At 39.0% G+C, this 19,755-nt stretch overlaps 1 protein-coding gene across 20 annotated transcripts in view; it reads left to right on the forward strand.

Annotated features, from left to right (window-relative positions):
- Ehbp1 (EH domain binding protein 1) overlaps window positions 1–19,755 on the forward strand; it is a 305,768-nt gene that overhangs the window by 104,505 nt on the left and 181,508 nt on the right. For 12 of the 20 annotated variants that reach the window (XM_031338017.1, XM_031338018.1, XM_031338016.1 and 9 more), the window contains exon 6: window positions 2,365–2,418. The exons of the other annotated variants lie outside the window; for them this stretch is intronic. In XM_031338017.1, the coding sequence (XP_031193877.1) occupies window positions 2,365–2,418 (54 nt within the window). The remainder of the gene's footprint in view (window positions 1–2,364; window positions 2,419–19,755) is intronic. 20 annotated transcript variants of the gene reach the window in all.

Below are 19,755 nucleotides of genomic sequence, written 5' to 3' on the forward strand. Positions count from 1 at the left end.
CTCTCTCTCTCTCTCTCTTTCTCTCTCTCTCTCCCTCTCTCTCTTTCCCCCTCCCCCCCTCTGTGTGTCTGTGTGGGTGTTTTAAACTGTTAACCCATGAATTTAACAGCAGGTATGTAATTAACCAAGTTCTGTGTCTACCGTGGAGGTTTGTGGGGAGTCAGGTGTTCGTCGAGGTTGTGACCAGTGAGATGGCTCTTTAATACCATGTTTGGTTTTGTTTTTAACGCAGTTTACCTGATGTTACTTCCTGAAGCTCATTTCAATGGATGGAATGGGATATTAATCATGGCTTATGCAGCCTTGATTCTGAACACTCAGCGGGCACACCCCGTGCTCCGCACCACACTGTGCTGTGCTGCCTGTGCTGCCCAGAGCATCTTTGAACTGCAGTGTTCTTACTGCTGCAGCAGTCACTGCTTCTAAGGAGACATAATACATAATTACAGAAAACATTTTAAATGTTTCTCTTACATCATTCCTTAGTATGAAATATCAAATTAGTATATCTTTGAATTGCACTGTACTAGGATTTTTATTTTAAACAACATTGTTGGAGTTTCTAACCTGAGTTTTATTAAAAAATTTTTTTTATTGACTTTTCCTTGGAATTTCCAACAATATCTGAAATGACTGTACATATATTCTTATCTTTTGTACTGCATATTGTGTGAGGTAGTGTTCTTAGCATTAGCAATTATAAATCAAAATATATTTTCACCTTTGAAAAATGTTGAAGATACTTTTACATCCTGTAGTATAAATTATTCAGCCAGTTTAATTTTTATTTTAAAGGCAAAAAAGCATATCAGTCTTATTAGTATTCAAATTTGCTCTACTCTTTAGTACATGGTAAAGTCAATGTATTTCAAAGTCTTTAAAAGAAAAAGATTTAATGGTTTATTCCCAATTAATGTTTGATTTGTATATCTAGTTTTATATACCTACATTCCTGGAGCCAGGCAAAATTTTCTTGAGTAGAAAGGGAAAATGGGAAAAAGTTTAAGAAACCCTATCCTAGCTTAGCTGTCCCCAGGCCTAGCCGACAGCCCCTCCCACTTTCCTTTCCTCTACCAAACTGTGAAAAATGAATCTCAGAAACTGTAGCTCCTCTGTCTCCTCTGTGCATACAAGGCTACTGCACATGCTCGGCTTGGCCCAAGTTGCTGGCTTGGCGCAAGTGGTCCAGCTGTGTGTACATTTGTGTTGCTGTTGTGAGCATATCTTCCTTTTAGTTGATCTCTCTGACCAACTAGGCTAAAGGTTCAGACTTAGCCATTTTCAATCTTTAGAAGTGATCTGGTACTGCTGACCAACAGGGAGTTGGGGTGCTTCTGTTCTCATTTCTCCAGAGGAAAAAAATGGTGGCATTAGAAGCAGCAAAGCTTTCTCTTAACTCTCAGCATGTAGTTGATACAGGCTTTCCTGGTCTTCAGTGTCAGCGTCATGTCTGTGATAGTGTGTGTGGTAACTGCAGGTAGATTAGAGAGAACACGGCCAGGAGTTTCATAGATCTTTGTGAGCCTGCTTACTCTGGTTTTGGTTAGGCTTCAGTCAAAGCCCATATCTGCATTCCCCTGCCCTCAGGTTTGCTGTTTTGCATGTGTGTGGGTATGTAGACACACATGTGCTAGTGCATGTGGAAGCAGAATTGATGCCAAGCATCATCTTCAGTCACTGTCTGCCTTATGTACTGAGGCGCAGTGTGCATTTGGAGTCAGAGCTTGCTGGCTTGGCTGGTTGAGGTAGCCAACTTGCTCTGGAGAGCCCATGTTTGCTTTCCAAAGGCTTGAACGATACATGGGCCACCCAATTCCTGGCTTCTAGCAGGAAAGGCAGCCATGTACTCACTGAGCAGTTCCCCCTCCCTTCCCCCCCACTTCTTGGAGAAAAGGTGCTTTGAAAGAACTGCTTCCTTAGCTTTTGAGTTCCTTTGAATGAGAATATATCCTCGTGACGGAGAATACGCTCACATTTGAGCCTTTTGGAACTCTTAAGAATCCGCGCACCTGCATCTGTTTGTTACTGTTTCATCTTTTCCAGCATACTAATCAGGTAAAATGATTTTTTGATACATGTATACATTATATTTTGTTTAAATTAGACTAAATAGATCTGCCTAAAGATCATTTCTTCGTGGTAGATTTTCCAAATCCTTGCTGGCCTTTGCAGTATACACTACGTTATTGTTCTCATGGTCAGCCTGTGGCCCAGCAACACTCCAGGCCCTCTTGTCCTGGTCCACCTGCGAACCTTGCATCTTCTAGCTTTCTACTTCCCTTCTTGTCTACTGTCCATCATTTTTTGTTAGTTGTTTACTAGCTTTGGCAGGTTGTAGTAATGGAAATAAACTTATCATTTCAGATCCCACACTCCAGAAATCCTGATGTGGAAAGGAGGCTGAGCATCAGAAGTAAAGTGTGTCATATTTACTTACATTATAAAAGGACATTAAAATAGGAACCAAGAAGTACATGCCATATCATGCAATTCATATATCAGTTTAATATGTAAAATCATAGCGGTATTAGATTTACAGATGCTTGCAGCAATAAGGCACTATTTTTAAATTACTACAATATAAGTGCTTTGGGGTTGGAGTTATCCAAGTTTTGTCTTAGTTCATTGTGTAGGGATTCATCTCTAGTGATGGTAATTGTTTCTTACATATAAATATATAAAGTTCATCATATTAACACACTAGTATCCATAATTGTTCATTCATTCCATGAGCTTTTATTAAATGGATGCAAAGTAGCAGATAATTGCTAATTAGTGAGACTTCAATAGTGGAAAAGATGCAGAGATAAATAGGCAAGGTTTAAGATTAAGTTTAGGGTTCTGTATGTGCGTATATAAAGAATGCCTAACCCAGTCTTGGTGAGGCAAGGGGGGGGCTCTCTCTTGAAAGTGATATAAAACAAGTCTAAGGGATAAAAAATTCATAACCTTTACATGTAACTTCAGAACGTAAACTCTCCATGTCAAGTTATCTTGTTTGAAAGATTTCTTTGAAACTCCAAAATTTGATTAGACTGAAGACGAGGTTATTCATGGTATGTAACCCACTTAGCAGCTTGACCAGGGGTCTGCAGGCAGCAGAGACCATAGCTCCCACATGCAGCAGCATATTGTCCAAACGGTTACCTACTTGAATATTTCATGTGAGCAGCAGTTGTTTAGGGTGATGGTGGCTTATATCATTACTATGAACCTATAGATTTACTTGGCATACATGATGAATAAGGATAGAAAGGAAAGAACTATATGTGTGCATGTATATGCATGTGAATATCTGGATATGTGCACTGTTTGTTTGTTTTGAGCCAGGGCTTCTCTGGGTATCCCTGGCCCAGGTTGACCTTGAACGCAGAGATTTACTTGCCTCAGACTCAAGTGCTGGGACTAGAGGTGTGTGCCACCACAAAAAAGCAGGAAGGAATATATTGTTGGAGGGAATATTTTACTATTAAAGATATTCAACATATAATTTGCATATTCGAGTCATACTTTTCCTTTCAGTATATTCTCAAGTGATTAGAGCTTTGTCTTTTTATAATGATTGGATTGAAATAGTTCACAAATAAGCAAGACAACTCATACTGTCAAGAGACAAAAAATACCTCAAGGGGGAAAAAATGTGGTCATTGGCTATCTTGTGGCTAATGAACCATCAGTTCAAGGACTTCAAAAGCAGCTTGGAGAGAGAACTAAAGGCAACCAACTTCGCTTTCGTTGTCCCCTCCTCTACCTCTCTGCAATATCATATGTGATTTGGCCTCTTGCTTGACCTTCTGCTCTTCGTTCTATTATCTGCATCCTCTGTTAACCCCACTCTCTTAAGAGTGAAAGAACCTCAAAGGCAGAATGATTAAACATTTACAAAATCCAGTCCCTTGGGATCTGTCAAGTAATGGTCCCAAGACTCTCGTGAGTCCCAAGTCTGCTGATGCTCAAATGCTTATATAAACCAGCACAGTGGGACTAGGCAGGAGGCTCGGTTGAAAAACAGCTGTCTCATAAGCAGGAGGACCTGAGTTTGATCCCAGCACCCCCATGAAAGCTTCAAACAAAGCTAGAAATGGCTGCACACACACAAGACCAGAACAACGACAACTTCAGTGGATATGGTAACCTGGAAAGGGCAAGAAGCTGTGGGATCCCATCCCCTAAGTGAAGAACTATAGGCAACTACTCAATACTTGGGGAAAGAGAATTAGCCTATTCCTGGAATGAGCTAATTTATTGTTGCCCAATGATGAGTGCTCAGCCCTGAAACCATATACATACAAACAACAAAACTGAACTCAGTACTTGGTTATATATTTGCATACATATACATATGTATGGTATGTAACAACAGTAATCAAAGAAAGGCTATCAACTCTCCCACTCTCAAGAAAGACACTTGAGGGTTTGGAGATACAAAAAAGTGATGTAATTCTATTTCAAATGAAAATACATTTTTACAAAAGGACGAAAATAGAAAAACATGTGTTTAAAGTCTTGCTGTTTCTAGTTTGCCTCTTACAATTTAGTTTATTGTTGCCTGTGAGCAGAGAATCACAAAGATCTCAGCATATAAACCTATGTATCAAGGAGGCTGGCATGACAGGATTCTGGAAAGCTGAGAGACATCTCACTGTAAGATAAGGGGTGTTTCAGTTACACAATGCTGAGCCAATACAGAGAAGCAAATGAAAGTAGCAAATGGAAAAATCTTAAAAACAAATGCTATTAGGAAGTGTGCTGTGCCATTAGAACCCTACTGTAGAAAAGTCACCAAGTTTCTGCTCCCAAATGGTTCCCATGAGGAGAAGGCCTTGTGCAGACTTTTAGCATCTTTCATGTGCTAGTTCTCTCGCTGATGAATTTCTATGAATAAACATGTAGAAATTGCTCAAATGTACTGCTGACTCTGAACATGTCTGAGGCAGCATTAGAGATTTGTTTGAATAGTTGACTGTCTTGTTTATCAGCTTCCTCCTTCCAGTTGGTAAAAAATAAAGTTGAAATCAACTTTGGTCATATCTCTCTTTCATACAAAGACATCTAGTGGGTAACAAGAATAATAAACTAAACTAAATGGTTCTTGCAATTTTCAAGACTGACGACACTTGGCTACTGTGGCTCAATAATAACTACACAAATCGCATGCCATCAAATTCATTGCAGTATGAATGTTAAAGTTTAAACTATTACTTAGTTGCTAGAAAAGAGGAAAAGACTGAGGTGCTTTCCACAACTCCCAGAAGTCTGTTTTATTTTGATATTCAAAGAGATGCAGTAAGAACCTACTAAAATATTTTTGTACTCAAAACTGCCTTTCCTTGCAAACAGAACTAATAAATAAGAAATTCTGCAAGTAAAAAGCTCACAGTCATTTAAATTTAAGTTATTAACTTCAAATAAAACTACCTATTACAATGGAAGGGTTACACCCCTGCCCTATTTCCTCTCATATAAAGGGTTACTTCTATCTGTTTGTTTTATTCTTTTGTTTTGTGGTATTAGAATAATGGATTTTTCTATGAAAGATACATTAATTTAAACCTCTAGCAAATTTAGGTTTTTAAAACTACTCATCAGCTAAAGAAACAGCTTGGTAGTAAAGGCCATTTACTGAATTGTCTGTGGAGTTCAGATCGCAGAGATCACTTCACCGGATGGATGCCCCAACCCACGTGCCTGTGAGCATGACTCTAAGGTGGGCGTAAGGTGGCTGGGGCTTGCTGGAAGAATAAAGCAAAGCACTAATCATTTGAGAATATATTGAAAGGAAAAGTATGACTTGAATATGCAAATTATATGTTGAATAGCTTTAATACTAAAATATTCCCTCCAACAATGTATTCCTTCCTGCTTTTTAGTAATATTTTCCAAAGTTTAATTTTGTTCCAAATACACACACACACACACACACACACACACACACACACACACACACACACAGGTGTGTGTGTCAGGGTCTATGTGTACCCCTGCCTTGCCTGGAACTCCATTTGGACCAAGACAGCTCCACTTGCCTCTGTTCCCTGCATGCTGGGATTAAGGCATCCACCACCACACTGGCTCTTAACTATTATTTAACCTGGTCTTGTAAGGAAGAGTAAGGCTCATGAAAGTGTGCATGAGGAGCAAAGGGTCCGAGCAGGAGGCTCTGTGGCAACAGTGGCCAAAGCTCTTATGTGCTTTTCCTTCCTTTCTCCTCTTTCTGAATAATAGCTTTGATTTTAACACTTGAATGTTTTTGCTCTTTTGAGAACAGGCTTAATTTAGGAATAAATCAATCAGTAAAATAAAATTTAAGGATTTTTCTTCCTCTTTAAAATTAAGGAAACATTTAGAAAAGTAGTCAGACAACATGAAATATGTATAAAACTCTTACTAGATCACTAGCAGTCAAGACTTACTTATTTCACATCAGATCCCTCCAATAATACATTCAACAATATATCCTTCCTGCCTTTTATTTGTGATATTTTCCAAAGTTTAATTTTGTTCCAGTGACACTTTATTGTTTTAAAACGAAAAAGAATAGGCGCGAACTAAAAGAATAGGCTCTTGTACATAGAGACAATGAGAGACGGGTTTGTTTTCTCTGATATTTGATTTTAACCTTGTTATACCTGATACCATGAAATTGATTATACCTTTGCTTCCCAGACATTGGAGATGAAAACAAGACAACGTGTTAGTGTACAGGAGTTTTTAGTCCAAACAGGGAAAGAGATGGCAAAGGAAATGGTATGCAGCAGGAAAGCTGGATGAGAGTCCAGGAATGGCCTGTTGAGGGTGATGATGAGGTCGCATGTAAAGTGACCCTCCAAAGCCTTTAAAAAGCACGCTCATTAGATCATATGTAGAGAAATGGTCTAAGGGTAAAAGGGTGGAGCTAGCTTGCTGCAACCTTATTCGCAAACTAGGATGGAGAGAAGAAACTGAAGCTGTGATGGAAGGTGGGCATGGTGGACAGCCTGATGAACTCGAATTCTATTTTAATGGTTTGTGGGTTCCAAACCTGACTACCTATCAGTTATCTGCAGGCCTGGTAAGATACATTGTTTTGCTTGTGCCCTGTGGGGTTCTGATTTCCCATTCCAGTAAGATGTCAGAAGCCATGGAAAACTTGTAAGCAGAGAGCTATGGTTCATTAGACTTGAGTTTTAGAAGATCAGTTTTTAACTTTCTGTTATTTTTTAGATGTTTTTATTTTTATTGTAAATGGATGTGTGCCTGCGTGTAGGCATGTGCATGTGAGTGGCTGGCACCTGAGGCGGGCTGAGGAGACCTTGAGTTGGACTTACACGCGGCTGTGAGCCATGTGATATGGGTGCTGAGAACTGAACTCCAGTCCTCGGCAAGAGCAGCATGTGCTCTTAACCACTGAGCCCACTTCTTTGTCCCTTTCAGATTATTCTGACCATGGCTCTCAACAAAAAGGCATTGCCAGGCCCCCTGGCGTAGCCCTGTGGCCTCAGCTCCTTGGGAGGGAGGCTGAGGCTGGAGGATAAGTGGAAGTCCAGCCTGAGCAGTGAATTCTAGACTAGTCTGAGTGGCTTAGAGAGAAGGTCTCAAGATGGAAAGTGAAGAGCAGGTGGGGAGGAAGCAGTGGCAGAACACTGTGCTGTTGTCCTGTTTAGTAGGCGAGTCCTTAGACTCGATCACCAGGGCAATGACTCGTCTGTTTTAAGTGTATGAGATCTGGGCCCACCAGGGAGATGGGTCTCTGGGTATGCTTATAGGGGATTGTCTTTGAAAAATGATTACTTTTTTGGTGGGGGGAGCACTAGGTAGATTTGACTGGTTTGTAACTCACTGTGTCGATCAGGTTGGCCTCAAACTCGCCGAGAAGGCTTCCTTTTCTCCCTAAACTCGTGAATATGTGTGTGAGTATGTATGCGTGTATGTCTTAGGCAGGGAACTCTGAGCCTAGTCTCACTGGCCCCGTGGGGATTATCTTGATTAGAGTTATTGAACTGGGAAGTCCCATCAACAGTGGGTGGAGCCATCGCCTGGGCTGCGATCTTAGACTGTAAAAAAAGCCAAAAAGAAGCAGAGCACCACCAATTCGTCTTCCTCTGCTTCTGGAGCTTCTTGCTGCTAGGCATTCTCTCTGGTGGTTGGCTGTACTGTGAAACTGCGCTAAAATAAACCCTGTCTCCTGTAAGTTGCTTTGTTTGCCCTCTCCAAATGCATCAAAAAGAGGATAAACATAATTTTGAAGAAAAAGAGCCCCAGATTCTAAGATGTGACTCTAATAGTGGGTTGAAGAGAGTATTTCAAACTCTGGCTTGCTTGTTAGCATTTAGGCATGGCTACATATAGCAGCAGCTATTTGATAGCCTTATCCTAGGGCATGGGTCAGGCAGGGTGCTGTATTTTTTTATTTTAAAGTGTATGTGCCATTGCTTATATTCAAAAGTAAGCTACTATTGATCTAGCCATGAATTTTAATAGAATTATTTAGTTCTCAGTAGTACTGCTCTGCTTGAATTGTGGTTAATATCATTTGATAATATTTTGGCCTGAGCACTAATCCTAACCATGACTCTGAAGCTGTACTTTGTAAGTGCAATATGCAGAAAAGCAGTAATCTTGGAAGGATAGGAAATAGAGTAAAAGTTAATATGGAGGGTTCCTCCCTCCTCTCTTCACGCATTCTTTCCGAGCAGAGCGGCACAGCTTGTCTGTGGGGAAGAAAATCTTCCTGGAAGCATCAGTGGGTGTAATGCTGTTGAGAGTATTACAGCCACTTGATGGCAGCCTTTGATTTAGTACCAGCCTCATTAGCAGGAGCTCAGTTCAGGGTAGTATTTGCAATGAAATAACACATAAGAGCTAAAGAGACTGCAAGGTATCTGGTTAATGTAGAGATGAAATGAAGGCAACAGCAAGGCTAAGCTTCCCTGACCCTTCATGAGAGAATAGATGAAAAAAGGAAGAATAAGCTATTGTGCCAAAGGGAGATGATGAAATTCAAGATTCACACACATAATCTTGGGCTCAGCCTCTGAAATGTTAATCCCTAGGTAGAATTATTTGAGCTATAGATTGCAATTTATCATCAAAATGGCACTGTGTCAAACAATACTTTTTTATATGTGTGATGTTTAGAACCATCTAATTTTAATATAGAATGATTCACAGAGCACTGGTAATATTTAAGTAGTAACTCCTTAGGGTTGTGCTGGGGATACAGTGTGGTGGTTTCTTTATATCAGAATGCCATTATGTTTTAGAGGGAGGGCTTGGAGGAACCTTGTGCGTTTCTTTTAGTGGTGGTTTTGTTTTGGTGCCAAGAGAAAAGGATTATAAAGGAATGCCTACTGTTCAGTGGTTTAGACTTGCTGTCGTTCATCTACACACTAAGGGTGTTTTTATAGCTATAGAACAATTGAGTTCTGACGCTGCTGAAAATACTAGGGGTGGCTTTTTAAGAATGCCTCTGCACTTTCCTAATACTGTATCTAATATTGGTAGGAGTCTTACTCAAACCATCCAGTGTGCCCAGCAGAGAGTGTTGTTGTAAGCAGCTCATGTTTGTGACGCTTAGTTCTTTAAAGCCAAACTTTCCCAATTTAGAAACCTGAACTTAGTGAGATGGGAGGGTGCTGCTCATATCCTATTGATTGGCTGCTCAGCCATGATGATACTGTAGAGAACTCTGCCTGGAGGGCCCCACTGCTGCACATCCCAATGGATACTCTCCTTCCAACTTTAATGTGCTTATTCTCCTTCAATGAGGAAAAGCAGTTATTCTTGTTTTACTTTTCAGAAATGATTTTATTACTTTTGCATGCTGTGCACTTACTTCTGCAGTACCAACAGCTTTGACTTCTAAATGAAACCTATAGTTTAATCCATATGTAGTAGCCCATGCCATTCCAGTGCCTTCATTACTCACAGCAGGTACTGCAGGCCTGCTGTGGCTCTCTGGTGATAGAAAGTATAGTGCAGATCTGTAAGATACTGCTTGCTTATACATGGGTAAGTCTGTCTTGCTGTATTTTGGCTACGATGGGAAAAATATTTGATTTAACCATGATGAGGAGAAAGTAGAAGGATCTATTGTGAAAAATATCTGTCCTGTGAAGATGGCTTGAGTTTGCCAGCTACTCGCATTTATTCCCTCCTTTCTTCTTCCGGCCTCCCCCTTCTCTCCCTCCCTCCTATTCTTTCTCTTTTGTTTTTCAGTCTTGGGGAGCAACCCGGCTCTGTACATGTAGGTGAGCCTCAGCCACTGAGCTATATCTCCAGCAGCTGTCTTCTTTGATTGATCATAAAGAGTTAAGCCTAAGATCTTAAGTTATCTACAGAAACTAACATTTATGCATGCTTGAGGAACTTAACTGTCTGTCCTTTAACCCATCAAATTATTAAAAAGAGACAATACAGGATAGTCCTTTGCTCCTATTAAAAAAGTGCTCTAGGAGACTGAGTAGCCATCCATTACAAATTACTTGTGTCAGTAAAGGTTTCAGAATGTACATTGGAGAAACAACAACATAAGTGTGTGTGTATGTGTGTGTGTGCTTGTGTGTGTGTGTATGTGGTGTGTATGGTGTATTTGTGTGCTGTGTATGTGTGTGAAGTTTGTATGTGTGTAGTGTGTATGTGTGATGTATATAGGTGTGTGTGGTGTGCATTTGTGATATGAGTGTGTGGTATGGTATATATAGGTGTGCGATGTACATATGTTCAAGAGTAGTATAGTATGTGTATATGTGTGAACATGTATGTGTATATGTGTGTGTGATATATATGATGTGTGTGAGATATATATATATGTTCAAGTATGGTGTGTGTGCATGCATGTGTGTTGAGAAAGATGTCAAGTCTTTTGATACTCATGTTTAAGTATTAGAAAACTGCTTCATCAGCTTCTGTAATTACATTTGATATTTTAATTTAAATACTATTATGAAAGATGGTAGTTCTAGGTTCTAAGTGTTTTTAAATGTGGCTTTCTCGGCCATGCACCCTCTTTCCATTCAAAAGACTACTATACTTTCTTTTTCTCAGGGCTGAGTCTTGTAAAGGACAGGCATGGTCTCAGATGTACACTACTTTCTGGCGTTCACAGTTGTGACCCTGGGCTTGACTCTTAGCTCCGCATGATCATCTTAGAAGATAGCTGCCAAATTCAGGACTGCCATAACCTTTTAAGCATGCCTCCTGGTTCCACACAGTGCCAATGCACACATCTTCAACCCACTGCACCGACAGTCTCATAGCCAATGCCAAACTCAGTGTTCCAGCCGGGTGCCTTTCGGCGCACACAAAACTGGTCAGTGTCCAACTCTATCCAACCACCCACACTAAATCTGAAACCCCGTGCTGCTGCCATAGGTGCCTGCGGGGTAGCACTCCTGTAGATTTTAAGAAACGCAAGATTGTTACAACTACTAGGAAAAAAAATTCCTCTCTGTTGCCAGGTACCTAAAGCTTATTTGTTTTCCCGAGTACCTTCTTTCATGTGCGATGTCAATGAACACAGTTGACTTGGAAAAGGTATTCCGCACTGCTCTATCTTCTGCACCTTCACCACCTTCATAGAATTCAAGTAGCCATGCTGGGGAACGGGTCCCAGGTAACTCGCTCCATTTTTCCTGTAGCAACAGAGTGTCTCATTGACGGCTGACCTTTCCCCCTGCAGTGTCTTGGGTCATTGAATTAAATACATGAGGAAAGCCTCCTGGCTTGATCTGTATTGGTGGTGTAGCAGCCACAGTCAACCAGTCAACAGCAAACAAGCAGAATGCTAAACAAATGCCAAAGTGGAGTTCAGGGACCGTTTGTAGCACAAAGGTTTTTTGTTTGTTTCGCTTTTAAAATAATGTGTGGGTGGTTGAATACTCTTTAAAAAAGAAAAATACTTTGAAAGGAAGTTGGATTCCAGAGTCACCTTAATAAATTGTTTTTCCCTTACACGTTTTTCTTTGCATTTTTCTTTACATTTTGTGAGTTTGTATGTGTATGTATGTGCATTGTTGTCTTGGTGCGTGTGTGGAGGTCAGATGAAAAACCTGAGGAAGTCAATTGTCTTTCCTCCACTTAAGTGCCTGGGATCCAGCCTGTGCTGTCAGGCTGTAACACTGAGCTCCTAACCCAGACTCCTCCTCCCTTTAAAACTGGCATGTGCTTGTTGGCTTGCTTTAACAGTAAAACTTAGGGTTCAGAATTTTATAATATAATCTTAGTCTACCTAAGTATCAAGCTTAATTGAAAGAACTAATTGTCCCTCCCTTGCACACACTTGTGTTAGGCTGTGGCTTTAGTGTTCACACGCTTCACTTGCTGGGGTTTCTACAGGTACCACAGAATTCTGTTTCAGAAGTGAGGTCAAAATGTTTCACTTTAATTCTTGTTACTTCTCTCGGCTTTACTTTTACAGGTACATTACATATGTCTAAATGAGGTAGAAACGAATGCCCTGTTTTGTAGATGTTAGTGTCTAGGTCATCATTAGGTGAGCACAGTTAAGTAAATGCCTCCAATGTTTTATCTGAACACATTGCTTTGAGACAGTAATACACTGCAAAATAATGCTGTAATGGCACTGTTGTTCCCTGTAAGTTATAACTCACTATTGTGCTGGGTTATAGTTTTAGAGCCTAGTTCCCTTGTGTAGACATGGGTTTCTAGATAAGAATAATCAGAGATTTGAGCTTAAATGAGGCTGAGAAATCCTGAAGTTCTCCCTCCTTTTGCTGCTAACGAAGCTAAGGTGTTATGTTCTAGACAGCAGCCCAGCTATCTGAGGTGCCAGGATCACCTAGCTCCTTGTTGCTTCTCTGAGGTTCACCCACCAGCTATAGATTTGACAGTCTGATTGTAGAGATTTGATTTTATATCTCTTTAAATAGAGCATAATTCAACTAATTTGGAAAACTGGACATTGGTATTTTGTTAGAAGGAAAAGGTATTTTATCGCCAAAGGTTCTTACATAAAGATCAATTTTACTGAGATAGGTTATTTGATGATAGTATTTTTAACAGAATAATTACAAGACTTAACTAAGCATGTAGTGACCAGACCTGATTATCTATTTAAGCCCAGTGTACATGATCACCTGTGCATTGTAGCCACATACTAACATTAGAACGTCACTTAAGTGATGCTAATTTTTTTTGGAAAATCAATTTATGGAATCATGGTATAATTTAGTTTCATTTTAAAAATTTAAGATTACAAGATTGAATATTTTAATCTTATAATAGCGTGAAAACATTTAATAAATAGCAGCCTATGAAGTCAAAGTCGTTAGTTTTAATTAAAATTTCTAAGGACAAATTTTTGATAAATTTTTTTGGAATAGCTAGTTGACCGTTTTAAGTTTTGATAACTAAAATATATAGGTTTATGTTTCTAATATATTAAAATCATGGAATATATAAATATCTAGGATTTTTTAAACAATATTTTGGTGCTTGTTTAAATATCTAAATTTAAAACTGCTTTAAAATAAGGTCATCTTAATGTTAAGTTATAAATCTGTCTTAGTATCCAAAAAAGAATATTCAGTGACTATGGCTGTTCTCTGAACATTGCTAACTAGTTAGAGTTTGCTCTGGAAGCTTTAGCTTCAGGATCTCTAACAGTTGTACTGTCAGTCTTCATACTGCACTGTCTGACTGCAGTCTGTCTACAGCAGTGGGCACTCTGTCACATGTAGGTTGAATTGGGTTGAAGCTGACTTACACGTGGTTTTGGTGTTCTGCATCTACTTTTAAAGTATACCATTTGGTACCATCATGTAAGTACTTCATACGCTGCTGTCTGAGGCAGCTTCAAGAACAGGACATGCATTTCCAGTTCTGTGATTACAGAATGATTGTACCTTAACATGAGATTTGTCCCTGAGAAATCAGAGGCATTGGATAGCCCAGATCAGTCAGTGCTTTCTATATTTTTCTCATGCATTTGCTCAGTTTAAGGGACATAGCTCTTATGTATAATTTGTGCACTTAGAATAAAACTTTTAAAATAGTAGATGCTCAGAGCATATTTAAAAACTGAACTTGTCACTTATTAGTATACTACACTTCTGGATTTTCTTTTAATTTGACTTTAATTTTCCATGTGATAATTTGGTATCTCTCTGCTAATTTGAAGCAGCTATGTGTTAAAAGTACTTTTTTTGTCAATTTACAAACTGCAGCAAAACCATTATGCATTTATAAATATCCACTAAGTGTACAGTTTCATTCTTAGTAAATTCAGAGTGACCTGCTTAAGCTTTGCTACCTACAGCGTTCTTAGTTTCTGAACCTCAGTAAGGTGGATGGTGTGACAGTCTGCAAAGGAACAATGGAGAAGCAAAATTTATAACCCTTTGTCATACAACCAACTTAATGATTGGAAATAATCAAAAGGAAAATTACTCTCATGTTAACACAATGACTTGTTTTACTTTAGAATTGTTCTTTGTTTGAACATGTCCAGGTATGAGTTTTAGGTTGCTGTTCATATTTAGAAACATTTATAGTTAGCATTATTTACCTTATATTAAAATGTGCATCATGCCTGTCCTTTTCAGACTTTTTACATAAGTGTTTATAGAACTAATGTTTTCTCCTGCGTATAAAAATGTTTGTTAACTCCAACTTTTCGTAGTCATTGGGTTCTTCACAGGCACTGGTGAGCTATTTCACAAGTGTGAGCTATGAGAGGGCCTCTGTTTCTGTTGCAGTGATTCTGGGTTAGAATTCATGCCAGTGATAGCTTGACTCAGTGAAAGGCTAGAGGGCTTCAGATTATTAGACAAAACCAGTCCTTCACCAGGGCTTCTGCAGTGGCCTTGTTCATTCAAGGACGGTTCTTGTGCGAGGTTCAGAGTTGAGTTTAGAGACATGTTTCAATGCAGACATGTCAACAAGTAGATCGTATAAAATGAAAGTGATGACTGGGGGTGACAAAATGAAATCAAGTTAACGGGAACCACCTGAAACCGTCAGTTTACCATGGTAGGGAAGCTGAGAAGGATTCTAAACAGGCAGTGATACTTTGTAAATAATTACTCTGTTACATATGAGCCACTAACAAAAGGGAGGCACAAAAGACTCGATTGGCTTGTTTGTTTTTTTTTATTTTGTATTGGGAGGAAAAAGTAGGAGAGGGGTATAATTTAGGTCTGATAGAAAGAAATGGGAGCTGCCAAGCATGCTAGGAAGGAGGGAAAATGAGGGTTAAAGAATCTCCACTGGCTACAGGAAATGCCCGTGAGCTTAGCGCGGTGTCTGAAGTCTTGCTTTACTGTAAAATGTTTGCCCTCAGTATTCCTTAATCATGCTCCACACCTAGGCTCCACCCTTCACCTTATTCTCTTGGTAAGTTGCTTTCATTAGCAACTTACAGGGGTATAATGGAGATCTGAGAACTGATTTCAGACCCGAGCTGTCTTCTCTGTTCTGTAGTTGGTGCTTTCTAGATTATTTACAACATTTTCCCTCTACACATCCTTATTTGTCTTTACTTTGTGTTGGAGGACCTGATGACTGAAAACCTCAAGTCAGTCAGAGTGTAGCTTCAATCAGATTATTGGTTTTGACTGACTTTAACTTTTAAATCAAGCAGGAATTGCAAGAATCTAAATTGCCTTAACTACTATTTCTTGATGGACAGGCAAAGTAATTTAATTTATAAAATGACTTTATAACAAGCATGAAAGGATATTTAGCATTGACATTTCTTTGTGACTGTGTGGTATAGTAGCACACATCTAGGAGAGTGCTGATTTATAAATGTGCATTCTCAGTGTCTGGCTCAGTCTGGGGGTTTAGATACCCTGAGCTTGGGAGAGCTCTTTTTGTAATATAATTACTTTTTACACTATAGGATTTTATTTTTTAATGTCTTTGTGTATTTAAATATTTTAAAATCGCAATTTTGCTGTATTTAATATGAAATCTTTTTTAATGCTCTTTATCATCCTACCAAAATTTAGTTTGTCATCTCATCAAAATAGATAAATCCAAAAAGCCTATTTTGGATAAATATACTATTTTCATAGTTTCTAAGTTGATAAACTCTTTATTTTCCACTGAAACATTTTTTTATTGTTTGTGAGCCTAAACATGAATTCATTCTTTTTTTAACCATATGTGTATTTAAATAAGCAGCACTTCATATCTTTTCTTCATAAAGTGAAATATTTCCTTAACGCTAACACAACCCTAGTCACTTCTCTGCCAAAGCAAACAGAAGAATGAACGCTTTATTAATCATCCGTAACTAACGTGCGTACACAGAGAAGAAAATCAAATCTGCTTTTGACAAGAACCTTTTGATGGAATTAGAGAGAGAGAGGGAGAGAGAGAGGGAGAGGGAGAGGGAGAGGAGGGAGGGAGGAAGGGAGGGAGAGGGGTTCTCTCTTTTCTCCTGAAGGGGGACTTCACCTCATCTGGGTCAGGCTCTTGTCATTTATGAACATAAAGGTTACATTTTTATTTTCACTGCTGCACACAAATGGCAACAGGTCAAAACTTGGAAGAACTTCAAATAAAAGTGGCATTCTTCTGCCTCCACCCTTCTTCCCAGCTGCAGCTCCACATCATAGAGGTCTAGCTTTTCGTCCCAGTTCCAGTTCTTTCCTCCTTCGTTCTAGCTCTGCATGATGTGTATTTAGTGAGTTACTAACCTCACATAGCAGTTACTGGATTTCTGAGTCAGGTTTCACATGCCTGCCTGGAAGCATGTCAAAAATAAAAATAGGTCATAAGGAGGTGTTCTCTGACGATTTCTTCCTTTCTCCGACTCCTCCAGGGTTCAGTGTGGTCGCCACCAGGCTCACTGTTGCTCTGAGCCCCACCTCGCCTATGATCCTAAACTCACTCTGCACACCCACTTTCCAGCTTCTCCTCAGAGTCCTCTTACATAAATCTACTTTATACGTACACTCTGATGCTGCTTTGTTATTAGCGTTTGTATTAATATAGAGTCAGCCTAGGCAAACATATTTTCTTCTTAAAAATGTAGAAAATTCACACACACACACACACACACACACACACACACACACACACACACAAATATGCATTGGCTGGATATTCTGGTACATGGGGATAGCCCCAGGTCTTGAGAGGTTTCGGGGGTTAGGTCTGTGACTCTGAGACCAGCCTGGACTACCTGAGGGCCCTGTGAGAAGACAAACATCAAGAAAAACAAATCTTTATAGGCTCAAGTAATCCCTTCTGGTTTTGCCTTGTTTTTGGTTTTTCTGCTGTGGGTCAGTGGTCTTTGATAAAAACTAGGTTTCCTACCCTTTTTTTTTTTTTATAGGTAGGTGCTTGGAATAAGAATTTTGACTTTAAAAAGCTGAAAGAATAGACAAATAGAACAGTCTTGATTTTTTTTTTTTGTGTGTGTGCAAGCAAATTTACCCTTTCTTTAAAGGACTATTAAAAGCAATGTAACAGAGATGAGTTGTGTCACACTTGTCTTTTCTGCCCCTCGGCCCCTCGGCCCCTCTGCCCCTCTGCCCCTCTGCCCCTCTGCCCCTCTGCCCCTCTGGGCCTGCCTCCTCTGTTCTCGCCATACCGCTTCAACACAACCCATCCCTCCAGCCATCTTTTCCTAGGAGATAATCTCAATTTAAAATGGTAATCAGGATAAAAATGGAACTCGGTATTTAATTTTAGAATGAACCGTTTACTAGAATATATCAATTACTTCAGAGATTCCTGTACTGATTTTAGTCCATTTTAAACAGCTTGTTTGGGGCCCTGCCTGGAAATAATCATGAAACTATGTGACTGTCTAAACCTAAGTCTGTCTTCTCAGCATTTTATGAATTAGGTTTGTTAACTTCTGTCACTCTGGAAAGTCATGTATCCGTAGTTAGGTTGGAATGCCCAATTACACAGCAGGCATATTAGATTGTGGGTCATAAAAATCTGTAAATAGGAGGTATTCTAAAGTGTTGCAAGGCTTTGCCCTTTGAGGCAGCCCAACTGTGCTCTGATGAACTGACATCTCCCTTAGTGTAGATTTTCCTGTTTTCTGCCCAGTCAACTAAAAAATAACATGCTTGTGTGTTGACTTTAGTCTCCAGTCAGTCTTACAGGAGTTGAAGGTTTCACTCTTTTTCAGAATATAAGAAACAGTATACTGATAACTTTCTCTTTGTGGAATATTTATTTTCATGTCATTGTGTTGTTTTTCAAAGGGGTCAATATCATGTCCTTTTAAATGTTATAAAAATACTGTTTCCTATATGCCACTGTCTCTAAACTATCATAAAATTATTAATATTTGTTCAGTAAAAATGGTTACTGTTTTGCCATTGAAATTACTTGACCACAGAACATTCCTTTTTTCTATATCTTCATGACTAGGGTATTTTTTTTTTAACCTTTTAAAATAAGACAAAAGAAGTAATTTTGAACAACAAAATAAGAATTATCCCAAGAAGTGTTAAAGCCCACATCTACTTTGTGTCTTAGAAATTTGAAGCTATTTTTAAAAACACAGAAGGCAGTGGCCGTGAAATCTGAAGCTGCCGCTGAAGCTACCATGCCGTAGCCATCATCTGAAGATGGTCTAATTTTGGTGGAAGATAGTAAGTAGGTCTTGGGGAGACTAAAAAGCCTTATGTGGTTAGCTGCTGTTGTGCTGAGAAAGAAGTGTCTGACTTAGATCAAGTATTTATCTTTAAGAAGTTTTGTATAAACTTGAATTTTTCTTAAAATTCTTAAATATTATGGTGCCATTGATATTAAAACAGGAAAATGAAAATTCTATTTAAAAATTTCATTATTAGTCTTAAAAATTAACTTTGTTTCCTAAGAATACCCTTTATTTTAGAAATTAATTTAGAAACTAGAGACTTAATTAAAAATGTAATATTTGGCCATTGTTTTACTGTCTTGACCTCACTCTTTCCTCAGGAAACTTGCTAGGCTTCCTGTGTCTATCTTCAGAAATCCGTGCCATCTTTTCATACACAGGGCACAGTAATTTGTACCCCTTGTTCATCTTACCATGTACACTGATAGTTCTTTAACTACCGGAGCACACTATTAAAGTTTTATTGTCTTATTTTTTTCCATATAAAACTTACAGTTTATTAGGGTTTTAAAATATAGGTTAAATCGTAAATGAGTCTTAGTTTCTGTAACGTGCAGTACAGTTCAATCGCCTGACTTCCCTGCCGTGTGCCGTCATTCAGTCTTCAGGCACGTTCACACACCTCATATTGTTGAAAAACTGTTAGTTTCTTGAACATGTCTGCCCTGGACTTCTAATATATCCTTCTCCTTCCTTCCTTCCTTCCTTCTAAAACTAAGTATTAGAAAACCCTCAACTCTTCTTTTGTCTGCATATGCCAAGTGCAGGCAGTGTCCCCCTCTTCAGCGCCATTTAAATAAAAGTGCAAGAGCCTGGATATTTCCTTAGTGGAGAGACCCTGGAAAAGCCAGTGAAAATCTCTGCAATGTAACTTACTTATCTGTAGTAGAGGGATAAAAGCATGCTTACTTCATAGAAGTGTCTCTTAACACATGTTCTTGGTTTGTTTGTTTGCTCCCCTCTTGCCTTCCTCCACCCCCTCTCTATGTCTCTCATTCTCAGTTTTGAAGAACAGGCAGAGAGACAGGTCTTTTCTTTTCTCGTATAAGCTTTCTCTTTAAAAACAAAGTTACCTACCTTTACAAAACTTTAAGGGACAGAGATACACTGGTTTTATCTTCCCTACATTCTGTCAGACTTTGGCCCCTGTTCTCATCTTTAAAAAACAAAACATAAAAAAAAAA

The sequence above is a fragment of the Mastomys coucha genome, unplaced genomic scaffold, assembly GCF_008632895.1.
Source record: "Mastomys coucha isolate ucsf_1 unplaced genomic scaffold, UCSF_Mcou_1 pScaffold22, whole genome shotgun sequence".
Lineage (NCBI taxonomy): Eukaryota > Metazoa > Chordata > Mammalia > Rodentia > Muridae > Mastomys > Mastomys coucha.